Genomic DNA, 20,076 nt, shown 5'->3' with positions numbered 1-20,076 from the left:
CCCATGTTCATTCTAATATCGTCAGTTGAAGTCAATACTGGCACAACTCAAAATTTTGCAGTTTTGAGTTATTGATGGCAAGCGATGCCAAATATTATAAAGTTTCATCCCACAAAGACCCGTTTCAAAATTCACATTAATTCCAGAAATATAAGTAGATGTGCCTTCATAGCACAAATCTGAAATATCCCTAAAAGGACGGAAAAATAAGGTTACAACTCTCTTAACTTGCTTATTTCATGCATATGATAGACCCAAACAAGTTCAATAAAAAAGGGAGGTCTTACAATTCGAATATTTTCACGAAAATGAAAAAAGAAATTTTTAACGCAAATTTTCGAACGCGTTTTTCTCGAAACTATGAATTTTGAGTTGTGCCAGTACTGAATTCAACTGACGATATGTATTTAACAATACACTTTTTATAAGGAGACATACCACAATATATCTAACTAATGGTAGCAGTGGTCATAGGCTCCTACAGGAAAGGAGACATTTTTTATTAATTTTGATCAAGAATGATGAATGTGAAAATAATTAAATCATGGTAGATAGGGGACCATTCATTAATGATGTCACGCGTTTAGGGGGGGGGGGGTGGTTTCAATTATTGTGACATTTTGAGACATACGGTGGAGGGGGGGTTAGCTTGAGTGTGACATCCTATTTCAACTCAAAAAAAAACAATAAATAAATAAAAAAGTCACATACCTAACCATTACGATATTTGCATCATTCATTTATAGTTCTACGATCCCTTTTTTGCTTGAGATTTGCGTTAGATAAAATGAATGACAATTTATTTCACGCTGAAAAAGCATAATGTTCGTTAATTCTGTTCTACCGTGCATGTTCATTAGGGTGGGACAAAAAATAAATATTAGCTCTCATGCACTTTTCGTGTTTCTTATGGGTCCCATAACAACTGTGTAACTTTTCAGATCGATCGGTGAAACGCTCGATTTGCGTCCGATTTTTAAAGTTTCCATACGATTTTATATGGGAAAATCCACTTTTTCAATACTTATTCTCTGGAGATGTCCAGTTGGCTGTTAAAAATATATCAATACATTTCCTGGGAAAAACTCTTCTGAAGACCGTAAGGCGCTACGATGCTTGTAGAAACAGCTATTCACCCCAAACTGATTGAATGTCTGACGGACGGCTCACCTTTGAAATTTTCCAGCAACACTGATACAGCATGCTGCTATTGCAAACTTGCTTAAGTATGAGAAATAATTTCGCGTGGAATTAATTTTCAAAGTGTGATTTTTGCTAATAGTATCTTCGGGGAAGCCTCCAAGATAAATTTAAGCGATATCATTTCTCGTCACATGGTTGAATTTGCAACAGCAGCATGCTGCAGCAGTATTGTTAGTAAAATTCAATGGTGAGCCGTTCGTCAGATATTCAATCAGTCTTGGGTGAATATTATTTTTCACAAGCAAGGTAGCGCCTTGCAGTCTTCAGAAGAGTTTTTCCCACGAAAATTTCCTATAAATATCGTGTATTGATATATATATTTAGGAGCCAACTGGACATCTCAATAGAAAAAGTTTTGAAAAAGTGGTTTTTCCCATATAAAATCGTATGGAAGCTTTAAAAATCGGGCGCAAATCGGGCGTTTCACCGATCGATCTGAAAAGTTACACAGTTGTTATAGGACCCATAAGGAACACGAAAAGTGCATGGGAGCTAAAAAATAACACCATCGCTATTTTCCCATATAACCGTGTCCCAGTCTAATGTTCATTTAGGAATGACAGCGCAATTTCATTTATTTTTTGTGTCTCTCAATCAATACAAAAATTGTGACAAAACGTAAATAAAAATGCTTGGCTATTGTGACATGTGGAAAAGATTTGGATTGCGAATTGATTGAAGAAGGGGGACTGAATATTGATGGTCTTTCAAATATCAGCAATGATGCTGCAGTTACTGTCTTGGCCTTCTATGTCGTCGATATGCGACTCCATCAGCAGCATTCTTGGACTCAGAAGTAAATGCCTTTTATAGTTATCTTCGATAATTTTCTTTTCCTATTATTTTCAGTTTTTCTTTCAGTAAAATCGTTTTTTTTAAGAAAAAATGCATTCCTAACAAATTTCTCGATTTTCAATCAATTATTATCAAAGAAGGGGAAGGGAGGTATAAAAACGTGACGTAATTAAGTGGGGTTGGGTCAAGGAAGTTGTGACAGCTTGTGACAAGGGGGAGGGGGAGAGTTAATTTTGTCCAAGTTTTGCGTGACATCATTAATGGATCGTCCCTAGGTAGAAATAATCATCATGAAAAAGTTGGTTTACCTTTCAGGTTATTGGACACTGACTTTGGAGTCAACTATTTGTATGCAAGCCAATTGCAAGGCTAACGTTACAACTTTGCTAAGACCTACAGTCACATCGGAGCTGGGATTGATACAAAAAACTAAAGATAATGGGAATTCTCTCAAAATTAAAGTTAACTATAAGTTTAGTAAAGCGGGCAATGTATGTAGTTTCGCGGGAATGCGAAGATGAACGGGAATAAAAGGTGTGACTAGAATTAGAAAAATTTTTCCCTCGTCCAGACGGGACTCGAACCCGCAATCTCCGTTGTCTCCGGCAAGGTGTTTTGGCCAATTAAACTACTGGGTAAGGGTAACTCTTCCTAAGACCAATGTCGAATCACCCTCTACTATTGTGTTCCCGCATCTCAGCACGCCGCGATGAAACTGCACACACTGCCCTGTGGAGTTTATTTCTGTCAACTGAGAGAGTGGTCTCTTTACGCACACTATGTATAATGACTTATTATATCTACAGCGGCGCAAGCGATGAGACACGTCAGCATTCCCGCGAAACTACATACATTGCCCGCTTTACTAAACTTAAAATGTAAGTCAATATGACAAAAAATGAAATTAGTTCGTAAAGTAAAGTTAACTATGCTACCATGTATCTAGAAGGTAACTAAGCTTCGAGAGTTTTAAAAAAGCCAAAACATTCCGATTCGAAGTTCGACCTTCTCTTTATTTATACACAGACTTCGCAGCCAGTAGTTCAAGTGTACAGTACAGGACAATTGCGGGCAAGCGCTACGAGACACTAACAGTCTCTACCGAGCCGAGGCTCGAACCCACGACGACTGGCATGTTAGGCCAGCATCGTACCTCGAAACCATCTGGAAGAGTAGTTGTTTATGCACACTATTGTGCATCGTATTATATATTTAATGATACTTTGTGATATTAGATATTGCGTAAAAGCTTCTAAAAACGTAGAAATGCTTAGAGCCTATCGGAATACCCTGCACAAAAATTTGACCAACAGAATTTTTTTTAAAATATGATAGTTTTTAAGAATATTCAGTTTTGGTAACTTTAATAGATTGCCAATGTAAAGATAAGTTGTCAATGTGCTATTATGCATAAAAAAGAAATCGGTAAGAGGACATACACTTTCCACGTGGCCAGTTTTTTTACGATTTTGACTTTCCCTTCACCTTCGTGGACAATCGCTTGAATATATCAAAGAAATTATATGGACCGAAGACACTTCTCTACGCACCATAGACCCCCCTCCCCCCCCCCCCCCCCCACCTCCGGCCCTTTTAGTCGTGCACGTGGAGTGTGGTTTTTAATACTTAATACTGATTTGTCATGAAAAAAGAATTATCAAAATGGCCGCCATTTTGGCAATTTTTGAAATTTTCAAAACCGGCTATGTAGCAAGTTAGACAACCCATTTCTACATGCTGAAACAAAAATTCAGTCATATCGGTCCTGTAGTTGCTGAGAAAAATTTACCACCAGTTAGGTACTGATTAAGAAGAGCATCAGCTTACTACTCACTATATTTGCATCCTAAACATGCTAAATACATCTTCAAACATACCTTAATGAATAGGCAAAAATTCCGAACACTTCACTTTACTCTAAAACTTAATTTCAATGCTTAAATTAGTTTGCGATTTGACCACAAAGGTTACACTATGATGCCAACTTCTTTCTCTCACACGCTAGCGGTGTGCGGTCTTTGACAAAGTTGTAGATGGGTTGGAGATGTTGGAAAAAAGTTGGAGATTTTTTTGTGATAATACTATTTGTTTACTTGAATCAATTTCCTAAAAAAATTCTCGATCCTTCCCTCCAATCTTGTCTACCGAGTATAGAAGTTTTTAGGTAGTTAAATAAAGCTGTGACACAAAATTTGAAAAAATACACAGTTTTGTAGATTAGTTATCTTTTTTATTAGCAAGTATTAACAAACCATGTTTTTTTTAGATTGTCCATAGGAAAGTCTTCATTCTCTGAAGTTTTGGAAGATGTGTTTTCTGTGGGTTGGTTAATGACTGGACCAAAGGCGCATAAGAGTTCCCACTAGTGAACCTCAGCCTTCCAGCTACCGTACCCCTACCTTCTCGTGGTACCAACTGATGTGCGAGTAACCAGTGGAAAGATCGGGTAGCCAATACTGGTGGGACTGCTGGTCGCATGCTGACAGGGGGCAGGGCTTCCTTCCTCGGAAGGGAGTTTCCTGTGATCGACACCAACAGAAGCGTTCTAAGTAACGCAGTGTCCTTCTCAAGTCCTGGTAGTGCCCGGGACACTAAACAACGGCACTACGATGGCCCTCCTGCGACATAGTGGGGTTGGTCGCTGGCCTTGCAAGCCCGCACCATTAAAACACTACAGCAACGAACGCAATAACGTTAAGTACGGACCGGAACAATCGGCTAGGACCTAGGCAACGAAAAAGGACTAACGATTGGATTCTCGGAACATGGAACTGCCGATCTCTCAACTTCCTAGGAAGTACCCGCGTGCTTTCCGAGGAATTGAAGACCTGCAAGTTCAACATCGTAGCGCTGCAGGAGGTATGCTGGAAGGGGACGATGGTGCGCTCGACGTGGACGCTCGAAGCTGCACTGCCAGAAGAAGGAGAGCTTGAAGAAGCCCCTCTAGGGGATCGCTGGAATGCCGTGAAAACAGCTATCAGCAGTGCTGCGGAGAAAGTCCTGGGACACGTGCAACCGAATCGACGTAACGAGTGGTTCGACGAAGAATGTCGGCAGATTTTGGACGAGAAGAACGCAGCGCGGGCAACAATGCTGCGTAGAGCCACCCGTTAGAATGTGGAGCGATATAGACTGAAACGGAGGCAGCAAGTCCAACTCTTCAAGGAAAAAAAGCGTCGCCAGGAAGGGGAGGAATGTGAAGAACTCGAGCAGCTGCACCGCACACACGAAACACGAAAGTTCTACCAAAAAATCAACGGATCCCGCAGAGGCTCTGTCCCACGAGCCGAAATGTGTAGGGATAAGAATGGAGGCATTTTGACGGATGATCGTGAGGTGATCGAAAGGTGGAAGCAGCACTACGATGAACACCTGAATGGCGTGCAAGCAGGAGACCATAACAGGAGCGGAGAAGACGTGGTCGGAGCAACGAACGACGAAGATGTGCCACCCCCAACAATAAGCGAAGTTAAGGATGCGATCTGGCAGCTCAAGAACAACAAAGCGGCCGGAAAAGACGGCATCGGAGCTGAGCTTATTAAGATGGGCCCCGACAAACTGGCTAGCTCGCTGCATCGGCTGATCGTCGAGATCTGGGAAACAGAACAGCTACCGGAGGAGTGGAAAGAAGGGGTTATCTGCCCCATATACAAAAAGGGGGGTATTATCAGTGGAAGTCGTGCCTACTATGGGCTCCATAAAAAACTACGGTCGCATAATCCGAGTCTTCGCACCAAGTGTATCCTGTACAAAACGCTAATAAGACCGGTCGTTCTCTACGGGCATGAGACGTGGACAATGCTCGAGGAGGACTTGCGAGCACTCGAAGTTTTTGAACGTCGGGTGCTAAGAACCATTTTTGGCGGTGTGCAGGAGAACGGAGTGTGGAGGCGTAGGATGAACCACGAGCTTGCGCGTCTCTACGGTGAACCCAGTATTGAGAAAGTGGCTAAAGCTGGAGGGATACGCTGGGCAGGGCATGCCGGATAGCTACCTTGCGAAATTGGTGTTCGCTTCAAATCCGGCGGGAACGAGAAGGCGAGGGGCGCAACGAGCGAGATGGGTGGACCAGATGGAGCACGATCTGCAAAGTACCGAGTGCCCGCGGAACTGGAGGCAGGCAGCCATGGACCGAGTGAATTGGCGGAACCACGTTATGCAGGCCATGTCTTAGGACGTACGGCCATCTAAGTAAGTAAGTAAGTAAGTAAATTTTCTGTGTTTATGTGATCCTATTTCAATTTGAATTCAGTCATAGGTTTTATGTAAAACTTTGTCTATTACATAGGCCAGTACTCTATCCAACGGATTTCCAGTCTTCAGCAACGTTTCTCGGTGTATAGTACGGGGTCCAGTTTGATGCTTACTGTAGTACGTGATTTGGCCACAAAGATGGAGCTTCGACGTCAGTTTTTCTTTCTTATATGATAGAGATTTGCAGTTTTTAACAAAGTTGTAGAACATAAAATTTTAAGAAATTTTGTCGCATGCACGAGATTTCAGATCTTGGAAATATGCAAGAATTAGTAAAATTTGGTTTTCTTAGCACCTGTTATTTGAAAAATCGTCGGTTTCGATATCGGGTTCGATTCCCGATCAGGTCGAGGATCTTTTAGAGCTGAAAATTTTCTCGACTCAGCACTGGGGCACGGTGCATCGTAGTACTTTCCTACAGCATGCAAAATGTGCCAAAAACAATAACAATAACGAAATCTCTTAACTAACCACTAGTTGATAGAGACCGCTATTATCCCCACAGACCAGCGTGCGATATTGTTGTTGTTGTTGTTGCAAGCTTTGACTTTTCTGCAAAATTTCTTGACATTTCATGATCTACAACTTTATTGGAAACTGTAAAGCTAGCATGTAAGAGGTAAAAGTTGAAGAGAACAAAAAACCATATGTGTTTTACGTTATATAATACGAAAAAAAAACAATATTGGACAAAATATGCGGATACATTTCAAAAGTACTCGCATATGTCATCCCATCACATATAAATTCAACCAACAACCGGCGGTATCACCGGCAACGTAAATTGTACTACAGTGAAACAACATTATTAGTCTAGTTAATCGAATAACATACTTCTACATTCTATTACGAAAATTGAGTTACCTACTAGACTGTTGAAACACAAAGTTTCGAACTCTAAATGTAGGAAGTTCGAACTAGTATTATTCTTAAGTGCATTGCCGATGAACATGACACTTATCAACACAGATGTTCTCCAAAAACTCAAACCGGAAAAAAATGAAAGATTATAGCTATTCAACCTTTCCTGTGAATTTGGTGTCTCTAGTCATTACCGTTTTTTTAAAGACTTAAATGAGGTTCCTCGTAAACATAAGCGACGAACCCGGCGAGCAATTTCTATACGACACTCTTGCGTAAGGTGACGTGTTTTGGTAATGACTAGGGGCACCAAAATTCATAGGAATGGTTGAATAACTATAATCTTCCATTTTTTCCGGTTTGAGCATTCGGAATACACTTTTTTCATTTTGTCAACCAGTGAATCCATCTGCTGAAGTGTTGATATTTAAGTTAATCCAAAGACGCCATTATGAAATCCAAGCTATTCCGGTTTAAAACAAACCGGTTAAAGCGGCCAAATAATATCAAATATAAGTATTTTCATGGTCGCGTTGATACTCAAAAATCAGGAGCAGAATCCAGACATCATTTTGAAATCCAAGATGGCGACTTCCTGTTACTGGAAAACGGCCTGGGAAGGCTGAATGAACCATTTTGGATTTCAACCAAGCTGGTTAAATAGGCAGTAAACATTAACAAATTGATTCTAAAATCTTTCTGAGTATGTTCCACTAGCTATCAATAAAATAAAATTATATATGAAAAGTAGGGATACCATCTGGTCAGAGGTAAAAATCAGGACATCTATTTTTTCGGCACAAATTTGATCCAAATTTTTTTTTATTCTGGTTTAAACTGGTGGTATGTGATTTGCACTTCAAAATGCTATTCGGTTCAACATGTATCTCGAACGATCCAATTTTATCAAGCAAATTACGTAACGAGACGAGCAATTTGTCTCGCCTAGAGTCACTGACGAGTAAATTGTTGTATTAGGAAACGCGAGTGAAACTTGGCTGGTGACAGCTGAGTGAAGCAGTTTCGCAGACGAGCTACTCGTCCGAGATCCAGCCGACTCACCATTTGTTATATATAAATTGATCAGGCGAGTAACTCGCTGCTCACCTCGTTGACTGTAATAGGCCTCTTTATTTCATTTAGCCTGTAAAACGGTCATCACTTCAAATTTTACAATTTTACTTCATAAAATGTTACTTTAAGATTTTTACTGGGCAATCCAACAATTTCTAATATCAGGCGAAATTCCCGTTTCTGTTAAAAACTTACCGACTTGTGCCTTGCAATATGAGCTTGGTGATTGAAGATAACTGCATGTCTTATAAAAATCAGGACAAATGCTAGAATATGGAAAATAAATCAGGACGCCCAAATATGATCTCAAAATCAGGACATGTCCTGCTAAATCAGGATGGATGGTATCCCTAATGAAAAGGAACGAATTGTCACTAAACCGAAATGATGTCAATGATAATTTGTGTTGTTAGTTAAGATACGATTAACGTCAATTGAGGTAACCGTGTGCCACACAGGAAACTTTATTGTCAAAATTTGTATTCACAAAACTTCCTACATGGAAATATTTCAATCTTCAAATCATCAATAACATTGATAATACGATAAATATTGTCAATAACTGCTCTTGTACCCCGCAAGCCTTCTGTAGGGGTTTTTTAACGAAAAACTTATTTAAGACTTTCAATAGAGCACAAATTAACTAACCAGAACCACCAATCTGATTAACAACATTCGTTATCCACACGGTCACACACACAAACATACACAAATCCGCACACACAATTATGTTCTACAACGTCTCCTAAAACACCATATGTTTATAATTATCCGATATACAGTAATCTGGAGCAAGGTTATAGGTTCGCAGTTTGTACCACTATACAGTGGGACTGTAATGTGGGTACTTTCACCATGGGACAAACACTAATTGGTATTTTTTCCATGTTTTCCCATACAAAAATATCACCTTCAGTTTTTTTTTGCGGAAAATATGATAACAATTAAGTCGATTCCCGGTGCTAACTCAAAAGTGCTAAAAATCAATTTTGGACAGTTATGCGGGTACCGGCAGCATGGTTGTATTCAAATTGAAGGATTTTGTGCCAATTCAACCAGATGTTGGCAGCACTTCCTCAGAATTCAATAAAACTTTGTGATTGTGTAGGCCTTACTGCCTAAACATATTTGCTTTTTTTGAAGTTATCTGTACTAACATTCAAAAAGAGCTGAAATATTTAATAAATCGATATTTTTGAATAATGGCAAACAAAAAGATCTCCTAACTGGTATCGAGATACGATGCTGGCCCAAGAAGCCAGTCATCGTACGTTCGAGTTTCGGCTCGGGAAAGACTATTAGTGTCAGTAGGATGGAATGTACACGCAAAAGTTCAAGCTTACATCAACCGATGTGTCCTCTCAAAACGCACATTAAATGCTCTGGCTTTGCACAACAAATGTGTCAAAAGGATAACGCAACAGTTGCGTAATGAATACATTGCATTAACAGAGATCGAAATCAGAATATATATATATATATATATATATATATATATATATATATATATATATATATATATATATATATATATATATATATATATATATATATATATATATATATATATATATATATATATATAATACGCACAAAATCGTAGTGTTTCGGTAGACTTCGGGTTTGGGCAAACGATCAGTTTTAGGGCGCTCAAAAATGCGCTGGTTACTTTCGCGGGTCGGTGCGTATCATATGCATCTCTAATCACCGTCAGCAACCGAAATAGCCAATAGCGAGCCTCGTTGCAACAGAATTTACTGACGCTGGTGCTAGTAACATGGAAACGAATGCATATGAATGAAACCAGAATCGTCGTTAAATGCCAAATGTTTTAAACAAATCCAATGTCTTTTTAATTGTTATTGATTCGATGATATTGACGTAGAACTACGTTTTTCTTTAGCCTACCACATAGGGATGTAAATAGGAAAACTTTTAACGAAAAGGGGACGAAATATGTCCCTTTTTAAATGCTTATAAATCGGTTTGTTTTCAACCGATTTCCTTCATTTTTGCAGCAATTGTTTGGAAAACTATACACGCATGCACCCAAATGTAGAAAATTGTTTATTGATTATGCAAACTATTGTACTATTGATAATTGTCAAGCTTTGTTTAAACGAAAATTACGTCCTCTGATTGGCCACTCGCTGCCTTTCCCTAAAAGGTCGACAGAATAGTATAACTAATTAGCTGCAGTAGCGGGTTGCGCCAGTACACAAATCACAGTACACAGCAGCAGCAAGGTAGCACCAAACGTCTCGATTTGCCAGTTAAGGGCTTCGGCCTTCTGCCCGCAAAAAAAGTATTGCTTTATCTTGGCAACAGCACATTCTGTGCTGAATCCAAGAAAACACTATCTGTCGCGATCGTCTTATTTACTGAATGCGGAAACAGCTTTTACAGAGTTTGAACAGCGAAATGGCTTTCTCAAGGCGAATAATCAAGTAATTGGAAGGTTAATAATTTTTGGCAATAACACAATCATGCTGTGCTGGATTCTAGCAATCAAATTCTGTCGCGGTAAAAAAATTATTTTATTTATTTACCTAATCCTCCCCACTGTTGGGGCTGCACAGAGGCTGCGATCAGCATAACCGATTTTAAGCAACAAACTGCACTGTTAGAACGCATTTTCAAAGGCAGTTAATTCGACTATGCAGAACTGATATGAAGTCGATTCAATCAATGAGCATGGAGAGAATTTCGTCGTCTCCCAGCTGCTTAGTTGCAACATGATGCAACACGCAACAGCGAGCAAACGAAATCGCTTGATGTTAGAAACCGCAACACGATACGGGTTAAAATCGTTACGTGTGTGAGAGCACCATCGGTGTTTATTCGCTGGAAACAAATATCGAATGCGAATTGTGGAATAATTCGTCTGGAGAATATTAGAGAATTAGACAACTGAACTGAAAGGCGTGGCCTATTTCTAAGCATCCTACGGTTATAAAAGAGTGTTTCTGGTAAAACTAGCTACATTTTTGAGTCGGAAGGCGAACCGGATGGACAGTCTACACAACATTGACTGATACTAGCGGCAGCAGTAGCAGCTGCAGCGGGTTGCGCTAGTAGCTGGGTTTCCGAATTTGCATTCGGATTGAACATACTACTTGAACGGTTGGTCACATGTCTCTGTAGCAGTTCGTTACCTCTCAACGTGTGTGGTCAGAGTGCCGTTAATCCCCCATCAGCATATCCGATTTGGAAAAGCAAAATGCCTTTTTCAAGGCAAATAAACAAGTAATTAAAAGGTAATATTTTTATAAAACACAAGCCAGCATTCTGTGCTGGATCTAAACAATCAAATTTCTTCGCGGCCTTCTATTTTACTGAATGTGAAAACAGCTTGTTGCGTGTTGTCAGAGTGCCTTATTCCCCATTATCAGAACAGCACAAAGGTTGCGATCAGCAATCGATTTGGAACAGCAAAATGCCTTTTTCAAGACAAGTGAACAAGTGATTGAAGGTTAATACTTTTCTGGCATCAACACAAGCAGACATTCTGTGCGGGATCCTAGCAATCGAATTCTGTTGTAGTTGTCTGATTTTTACTCTATTTAGTTAGTTACCCCGCTGTTGTGGCAGCACAAAGGCTGCGATCAGCATGATCAATTTTGAACAACAAACTGCCCTGTTCTGTTTGAACTCCTTAACAAAGGTGATTAATTCGACTTTACAGGAATAAATTGAAGTCGACTCAATCAATCAGCATGAACAGAATTTCATCGTCTCCCAGCTGCTCAGTTGCAAGACGATGCAACACGCAACAGCGAGCAAACGAAATCGCTTGATGGATACAAACCGCAACACGATACGGGTTAAAATAGTTGCGTGTGTGAGAGCACGATCGGTGTTTATTCGCGGTGTACAAAAATCAATAAAACTGAACAGAAAGGCGTGGCGTATTTCGTAGCAACCTTCGGTTATAAAAGAGTGTTTCTGGTAAAATCAGCTACTACATTCATTAGTCGGAAGGTGAGTTTGCTAGTTGTCAGCAGTAGCAGCAGATATCAGCACTCAGTAACAGCGGATTGCAGTGGATAGCAGCGGGTTGCGCCTGTGGCTGCCTTTAAATCAAACAAATCACTTGCCCGGTGGTTGGTCACCATATCTCAGGACCAGCGCGGTTCTTCTCGCTTCTCAGCGTGTGTCGTCAGACTGCCGTTATTACCCCACTACTGAGGCAGCAAAAAAGGTTGCCATCAGCAAATCCAGTTTTGAGCAGCAAAATGCCTTTCTCAAAGCAAATAAACAAATATTTGAAGGTTGATAATTTTTTGACAACTCAAGCGAGCAATCTGTGCTGGATAGTAGCAATTTAAATCTGTAGCAGCCGCATAATTTACAGAATGTGAAGCAGCTTTTCCAGCTCGTGTATTCAGTGTCTTTATTCCCCCACTGTTGAGGCAGCACGAAGCAAGCACTAGTAGACTTTATGACTCATTAATGAAACACCTACAATAATGCATTTGTTAATAGTGTACGTAGTTCTACGTCAGTCATGCGGTCGTGTCTTGGATACAACCTCCTACTTTTTCTGAATGACCGGATTCATGATAGTGAATCGATCAGTTCATATTTGAATTAACCTAGTCAGAACTAAGATCATCAGTATTGATTATTGCTTGCACTGCTTTAACGATAGCAGCATTCTGAAAAATATTACCAATACCAGTACAAATCATCATGGCAATACTAGCACCGGTTAATACTTCAAAAGTGTATTGATTTTGAGCCGTCCAATATATTGAACATTCGCAGAGCACCAAATGCGTCATGAACAACACACATTTGTTGTACTGGTTCCGAAACAGTACAAAAGATGCTCTGGAAAGGCGCAATATTGATGTGGTTACGCACAGTCCAACTTTAGCGTGTAGCACCAAGTTTTGCTTTACTTAATTTTTTTTTGTGTGTTTGTGATATTTCAACTGAAGGATGTCGCGTCAACTTCACTGAGGGGCTAGCAGCATCCTATCAGAATTCATCGAAACTTTGTGGGTGTGTAGGTCTCTAAAAGTCAGCTTTCAAAAAAAAATCACAATTTTTGGTGTAAATACTCAAAATTTAAAATATTGCATTTTGGTCTCTAAATTGGCCTTTATCATATTCAAACGAGGTTTAAACGTTTTAGGACGGTTTTCATTGTCATATTTGCAACTCAAAAAAGTCGTTTTTTACGCGGGCCCATACAAATTTGGAACGCATCCCCCGCGTAAAAAACGACCTTAGTGTATATGATTCCACGTTACTGGCACCAGCGTCACTAAGTTCTCCCACATGGATCGCTGAAGGTTGCTTTGGCTGCAGAGTATTATTTGGGATGAGTAAGTCATTCTTAAGAACCGGCGCACGAAAATGAAGCACGATTTTTCGAGCGCCCCAAAATGATCGTTCGCCCGAAACTAAAGTTTATCGGAACATCACGGTTCTCGTGTATATATTCTGATTTCAATCTATGTCAATGTATTCGCAGTACGACTGTTGCGTTATGCATTTCACACATTCATTATGCGATTTTTGTGCAAAATTTGTGCGAATCACATATTGATTGTACAAGACTTGAACTTTTGCGTGTATGAAACGGTTTGCTTCGTATTTATGATGGCATCGTCCTAAGAAAGAGGAGAAACGAAAGAGTGCGAGTCCAATATCATCGATGACAGTCGCAACTGATCAGCAGCTGTCAACAGCGCAGGCCAAATCAACAGGACATCCTCAAAATGAACAAACAAGACTGTCATGTCCAAACAAACAGAATACATGCCCAAGAATGAGCTGTCGTGTGCAACACAAGACGACTTCGTTGCCTTGTGTGAGCTTCAGCTTTACGTCACGCAAATTTTGATTAAATTTCTTCCATGTCCATTGTAATTTTTATGCAACAACTCGAGCTCGTCAGACTATTGATGCCAATTGTACAAATTGTTCTGGAACCGTATAGATTTTTTCGTTTTTCTTTTTGGTACAGATTCTGTACTATTTTTTTACTATTTTTTACAGATTTTTGTTAAAAAGTACTGATAAGTACAGATTTTTCAAATGACTAGAAAAGGTTAGACGAACCTGACTCCAGAGACCAGAGAATAGCTTCCTTAAAACAATGAACAAATGTCGTTAAAGTCGTTTTCTTCACAGGTTCACAAAATAAACAACTATGTTCGCAGCTCCCAGTACAGATGAAAATGTGGCAACACTGCGTCAGACACGTGCGGAGTCAGGACTTTCTGCTGATACCTCAAGGCAACCAGTTTCAGCAGAATTTTCTTGTTGTTTTTCTGTCTAATTAGTTTCAGTTTGATTGTTATTCAAAAGGAAGTGAATAAAAAGAGGTACAGTCGAATCCCTTTATAGCGACATCGCAAGGGACTGTCGTTATAGCGAAATGTCGCAATAAAACGAAGGATTTTAGTATAAAACAGAAGGGACTGTTGAGAATGTCGCTATAGCGAGATTTGTCGCTCTGAGAAGTGTCGTTATAGAGGGATTTGAATGTATACTATACAATATTTTTAGTCAATTTTTTAATTTTGAATATTTTTCATGTTGTCACCCAAAAATATACTCCTTCTCCCTCCTACGTCACAAATCCTCACGATTTTCTTAACCCGTACTTTATGGATGTCGGCAAAAAGAGTCGTCAGTATAGACCTTATAATTCAAGACGGCGATTTTCGGTTTTGGGTAACAAGCGTAAAATTTAATAAAATGTTGAGGCGAATGACCATCGGTTAAAACCTCAATAAATAAAATAAAGAAATAAATAAATAAAATGTAAGATGTTCAAATACCTTTCAATATTGGTACCTATTTCTTAAACCATAAGAAATGATGCACTCGAGACACCACCTCACTGCATAGTGTGGCGACTTCATACAAAGGCTGGCCAAGCAAACAAGTATCGATAAATGCAACAAAAATATAGTATTTTTATAATTTAGAGGTGCTGAACACGAATCCGGCATCCATTTTTGTGTTGGGCCGTTGATAAAGCGTGCGTTTGCGTTTTTTGGCTAACGGACCGTTCACCGGTCTAGGGCCGAACGAATTAGAGATGTCCAACTTCTTCTGTCTTGGGCAGCCGTTCTCCAGTCTCCCCGTACACCAGCAGATCGTACATCTTCTTCCACCGCGCACATCCACCGCGTGCGAGGCCTACCACGGAGTCGACGGCCTCTTCCTGGTTCTCTACTTAAAATAGTTTTGGCGGCTCTCTCGTCAGGCATCCTGGCTACGTGTCCAGCCCACTGAAGCCTGCCCCGCTGTATTACCTTCACTATATCAGCATGTTTGTATACCTGGTACCACTCGTGATTCTTGCGTCTGCGCCACACTCCACCTTCCAATATACCGCCAAGTATCGATCGCAGAACTTTACGCTCAAAAACTCCGAGCACTCGTCAATCAGCTTCCTTCAGTGTCCATGCTTCATGTCCGTAAAGGGCCACCGGGAGTATCAGCGTCCTATACAGCGCTAGTTTTGTGCGAGTTTGCAAACTACGGGACCTTAGCTGGTTACGCAGTCCGTAGAAAGCCCTGTTCGCAGCTGCAACTCGTTTTTTTACTTCACGGGTCATATCGTTGTCACATGTCACAAGCGTACCAAGATAAACGAATTCGTCAACCACTTCAAATCGTTCCCCATCTATCTCCACCTCAGCACCAACACCACGGGGACTCCCACGCTCTCTGCCAGCTACCATGTACTTCGTTTTAGCAGAGTTAATGACAAGTCCCAATCTCGCTGCTTCTCTCTTAAAAGGTACGAAAGCCTCCTCCACGGCCTTACGGTTGATACCGATGATATCGACGTCGTCCGCAAAGCCAAGAAGCATGTGAGATCTCGTGATGATCGTACCGTTTCTTTGGACGTTTGCTCTTCGTACTGCACCCTCAAGAGCGATGTTAAACAGTAGGTTGGAGAGCGCATCCCCCTGCTTCAGTCCATCCAACGTTACGAACGCGGCTGATGTCTCGCCAGCTATCCGCACGCACGATTTTGATCCCTCCAGTGTCATACGACTCAGCTTTATTAGTTTCGTAGGGAAACCGAGTTCCAGCATGATCTGCCACAGCTCGTTTCTTTTCACTGAGTCGTATGCTGCCCTGAAGTCCACAAACAGATGGTGAGTCGGTAAGTTATACTCCCGGAACTTATCGAGGATCTGTCGCAGGGTGAAGATTTGATCCGTCGTGGAACGCCCTTGTCAAAAACCAGCCTGGTATTCGCCAACAAAGGATTCCGTTAACGGTCTCAATCTGAAGAACAGGATACGGGAGAGCACTTTATATGCGGAGTTGAGCAACGTTATCCCTCGATAGTTGCCACAATCCAATCGATGGCCCTTCTTATAGATAGGGCATATGAGGCCTTCCAACCAGTCGTTCGACATTTGTTCGTCCGCCCAGGTTCTTAGTATTATCTGGTGGATCGCATAGTCCGTTGATAAAGCACGTGACCTAATTTTATATGATTTTTTGACACTTTCTCCCTCTACTATTTTATATTATTAAATAGAATTATATGATCTTTCACCACAACCACCGCCACATGACGTCCTCCTTACTGAAAAAGATTACGTAGTTTTTGCACGACCCTTCAAATCAACCAAATTTTGCGAAAAACATGTTTTTTCATTAAAATTAAAACAACACAGCTAATATAAACTAATTCCAAACCAAAACAATAATCATTTTCTACTCCTTCATCATCTTCCTCTTCTTTTTCTTCTTTTTTATAACTGTAATCAGATTCATTATCAGCTTTTCCTGATTCAACAATTGTTTTCTTCAATAGAAATATTACTTCATTTGGAAGTTTTTTCACGGTTACTTTTCACCTTTCCAACATAAGTTTCAACTATTGAATCTGTGGAAATAAAAAGGTGATTGAATGTATTATGATCAGTATTTTATAGACTATTTTTGCGAGTGAAATATTCTCGGGCAAACATAATTGTTTAAGAATCCTTCTCTCGAGCCTCTACGGTCATCCTTCCTATAGATAATATTGCGGTTTGATTGATATTGCTGACCTGAAACATCGATTTGATCTAACCTGATTTTTTTGGTAGTTTCATACTGTATTTTGAACCCAGATTTTCGACAGCGCTTGAATCCCAACCGATATGAAATAAAAAACATGCACTCAGACTAACGCATCCAATCATGAAGCGAAGATATTCCGTAGTTCAAATAATCTACGTGATGTTCACATCTTTTCAATTCAATTAAACAACGATATTGTAGCTTTACAAGCATAACAACGTTAAGCAGAAGTTGTACTTGTTAAGGAATTGAGGCATTTGCATTAATCATTGGACGAAAGAATGACAACACATTACCACAAAAGATCAAAACAATGGTCGCAGTGGTCCAAATCTTACAAAAATAAAACGACAACACGAATTTTAATATATTATATTAAATTTTATATTTATGGATAAAAGTCGACCACGCAAATTTTTATCGATGGAGTATTATGTGTTAGATAAAATTTAATTCCAGATAAAATTTCAAGTTTAAAAAAAAATAATAAGAAAATCTGCTATCGTTTTTTCACCGAAGCGACAATTTGCGCAGTTTTACGCTACAGCGGACAGTATCAACTACAGTCACAACCGCGGCATACTGCGGAAACAAAACTTTTAAGTTGCTTTTATACAAAAAATCACTTGTGCTACATTCCGATTCGGACTTGATCTTCTGTTTATTTATACACAGACTTCGCAGCCAACTGTTCCGTGTACAGGACAATTGCGGGGCTAGCGCTACAATCCTACTGACACTAACAGTCTTTCCCGAGCCGAGACTCGAACTCACGACGACTGGCTTGCTAGGCCAGTGTTGTACCTCGAGACCGTCTGGGAGATATAGCTTTTATTCTACATATGCAAAATTTAAAAAAAAGTGATTTTTTTAAGTTAACCGATAACAAATTCTAATAAATTAAACTGGAAAAATCGTTCAATAAACGTAACAACGTTCACTTGATTTGCGAAACCAAATCCAATTGGTACGTACAACTTCGATCTAGAAACTCGAATAATTTTCGACCAACGGAAAAAACAAAAGCGTAGTATCAAAAAACTGTATCAATAACGCTTTACGTTCGATATTGTTCGAAAATTTTATATCATTGTTCAACTGAACTGTTTGCACTGGTTACCTAAACCCCGATAAAAACCCGTCATGAAAAACAATAAAAGCAACTTGAACAATAAATATAAAATCTTACCATTCGAACTTTTTAAATCCCTATGGATAACCGAAATGGGAGCCTCGCAGTGCAAGTACTTCATTCCACGAGCTATTTGCACCGCCCAGTCTACCAACACATCCGGAGGAATTTTCTTGCCAGCCAGTATCCGATTCAGTGGTCCTCCCCGGGCGTATTCCATCACAAGACACATAACTTTCGGATTCAAACACACCCCCCGCAGGGCCACTATGTTAGGATGCTTCAGGGACCAAAAAAGTTTAGCCTCCTGCAGAACATTTTCACGTGTCACATCGATATCCTCATTCGGCAGGGAGGCTTTGACGGCGACCTCTTCACCTTTGAGAAAGGCACGGTGAACTTTACTGAAACCTCCCGATCCGATTACCTCCTTCATATCAAGCTCTTCATACTCGATCTCAACTGGCTGCACATTGAGTACCCCTGGGTCTTCATTGGTGACGAAATTAGATGGGAAAATCCCAACTCTATCGCCAATCTTGCCCGTCCACCACCCCTCATCACCTGAGATACTGCTGTCCATCGACAGGACGTAGACGATTTGGCCAACGCGCAGCGAGAGCTCATCGTCACCCTGAGCCTGATAGTCATACCTAGCAGTCCACAGTGCCGACATTACGGTCAAATTTCCCGGATTATTTTGATTCCGTCTACCCGTAACCATCAACATTCATTCGACAATTTTTTTATGTTTTTGCGACACCGATCAAAACAATGTAAGCATCACATAAACGCTTCCCACGCACAACACCGCCATCCAATTGAAAGGATTTGATTTGCACTTGCAATAACACACAAGATGTACCGATACACAATTTAAACTGTTGAAATAAGCGGAAATTAGCACTTTATTTGACTAAAACTACATCATTTGCAATATTTTTCTTGTTTTTAGCTGCCATTCATGACACCAGTGGTGCCATATTCTTTAATACCGAAGAGTGAGGATAATTCAGTTTTTGTGCTACCTACATTATGTTCTTGATGAAACCTTTCCTATAATATAACAAACACAATGCATATGAAGCATATTCTTTAATATGTTCAAATAATTAAAAGAGCAAAATAGCATTACCTGCATTGCGAAAATATGAATTATATTAAACTTAGTAAATACAGTGTGAAATGGCTACACTTCTGCATGTTGACAGCAAGTTTTCGCTCTAGCAGTTGGCAATTCTGACTTTTTTTGCAAATTAGCAGAGATGCCAGATATACAGACAAATTTGTATTATACAGACTTTCTGTGTTGCGATACAGACACGCATAAGCCTACAGATTTTATACAGACATTTAGTATAATACAGATATAACACAGACATCTGATATTCTACATAATGGTTTTACCAGTATACACAAAAAAACGAACACAAAAACCAAAAGTCACTGTAGCCGTTGCTGGAAAAAGTGAACTAGGAACTGAACACTTCGCTGAACATATTAATCTTGCGTTTTTGAGAGTGAAATCATGACAACGGGAATCGAGTCAGGCTATCAGGGTTTTTATCGGCCCCGTGGGCACTAATCTGCCTGTTTCGCCCCCAGTAACAAACAGCGGATTGTCTCGATCGATTGCCATGCAGGTTATATTGGTGAAAAGACCGTTTGTTCTATTCGGAGCAATATCCAACGTTGAAGAATTG

At 40.0% G+C, this 20,076-nt stretch overlaps 1 protein-coding gene across 3 annotated transcripts in view; it reads right to left on the bottom strand.

Annotated features, from left to right (window-relative positions):
* LOC129733076 (mitogen-activated protein kinase kinase kinase 11-like) overlaps positions 1–19,363 on the bottom strand; it is a 44,649-nt gene extending 25,286 nt beyond the window's left edge. For all 3 annotated transcript variants that reach the window (XM_055694640.1, XM_055694642.1, XM_055694641.1), the window contains exon 1: positions 18,431–19,363. In XM_055694640.1, the coding sequence (XP_055550615.1) occupies positions 18,431–19,103 (673 nt within the window). In that variant the 5' untranslated portion in view covers positions 19,104–19,363. The remainder of the gene's footprint in view (positions 1–18,430) is intronic.
* Between the last annotated feature and the right edge of the window lie 713 nt (positions 19,364–20,076).

The sequence above is a fragment of the Wyeomyia smithii genome, chromosome 3 (assembly GCF_029784165.1).
Source record: "Wyeomyia smithii strain HCP4-BCI-WySm-NY-G18 chromosome 3, ASM2978416v1, whole genome shotgun sequence".
Classification (NCBI taxonomy): Eukaryota; Metazoa; Arthropoda; class Insecta; order Diptera; family Culicidae; genus Wyeomyia; species Wyeomyia smithii.
This window is presented reverse-complemented; position numbering and strand designations above follow the sequence as displayed.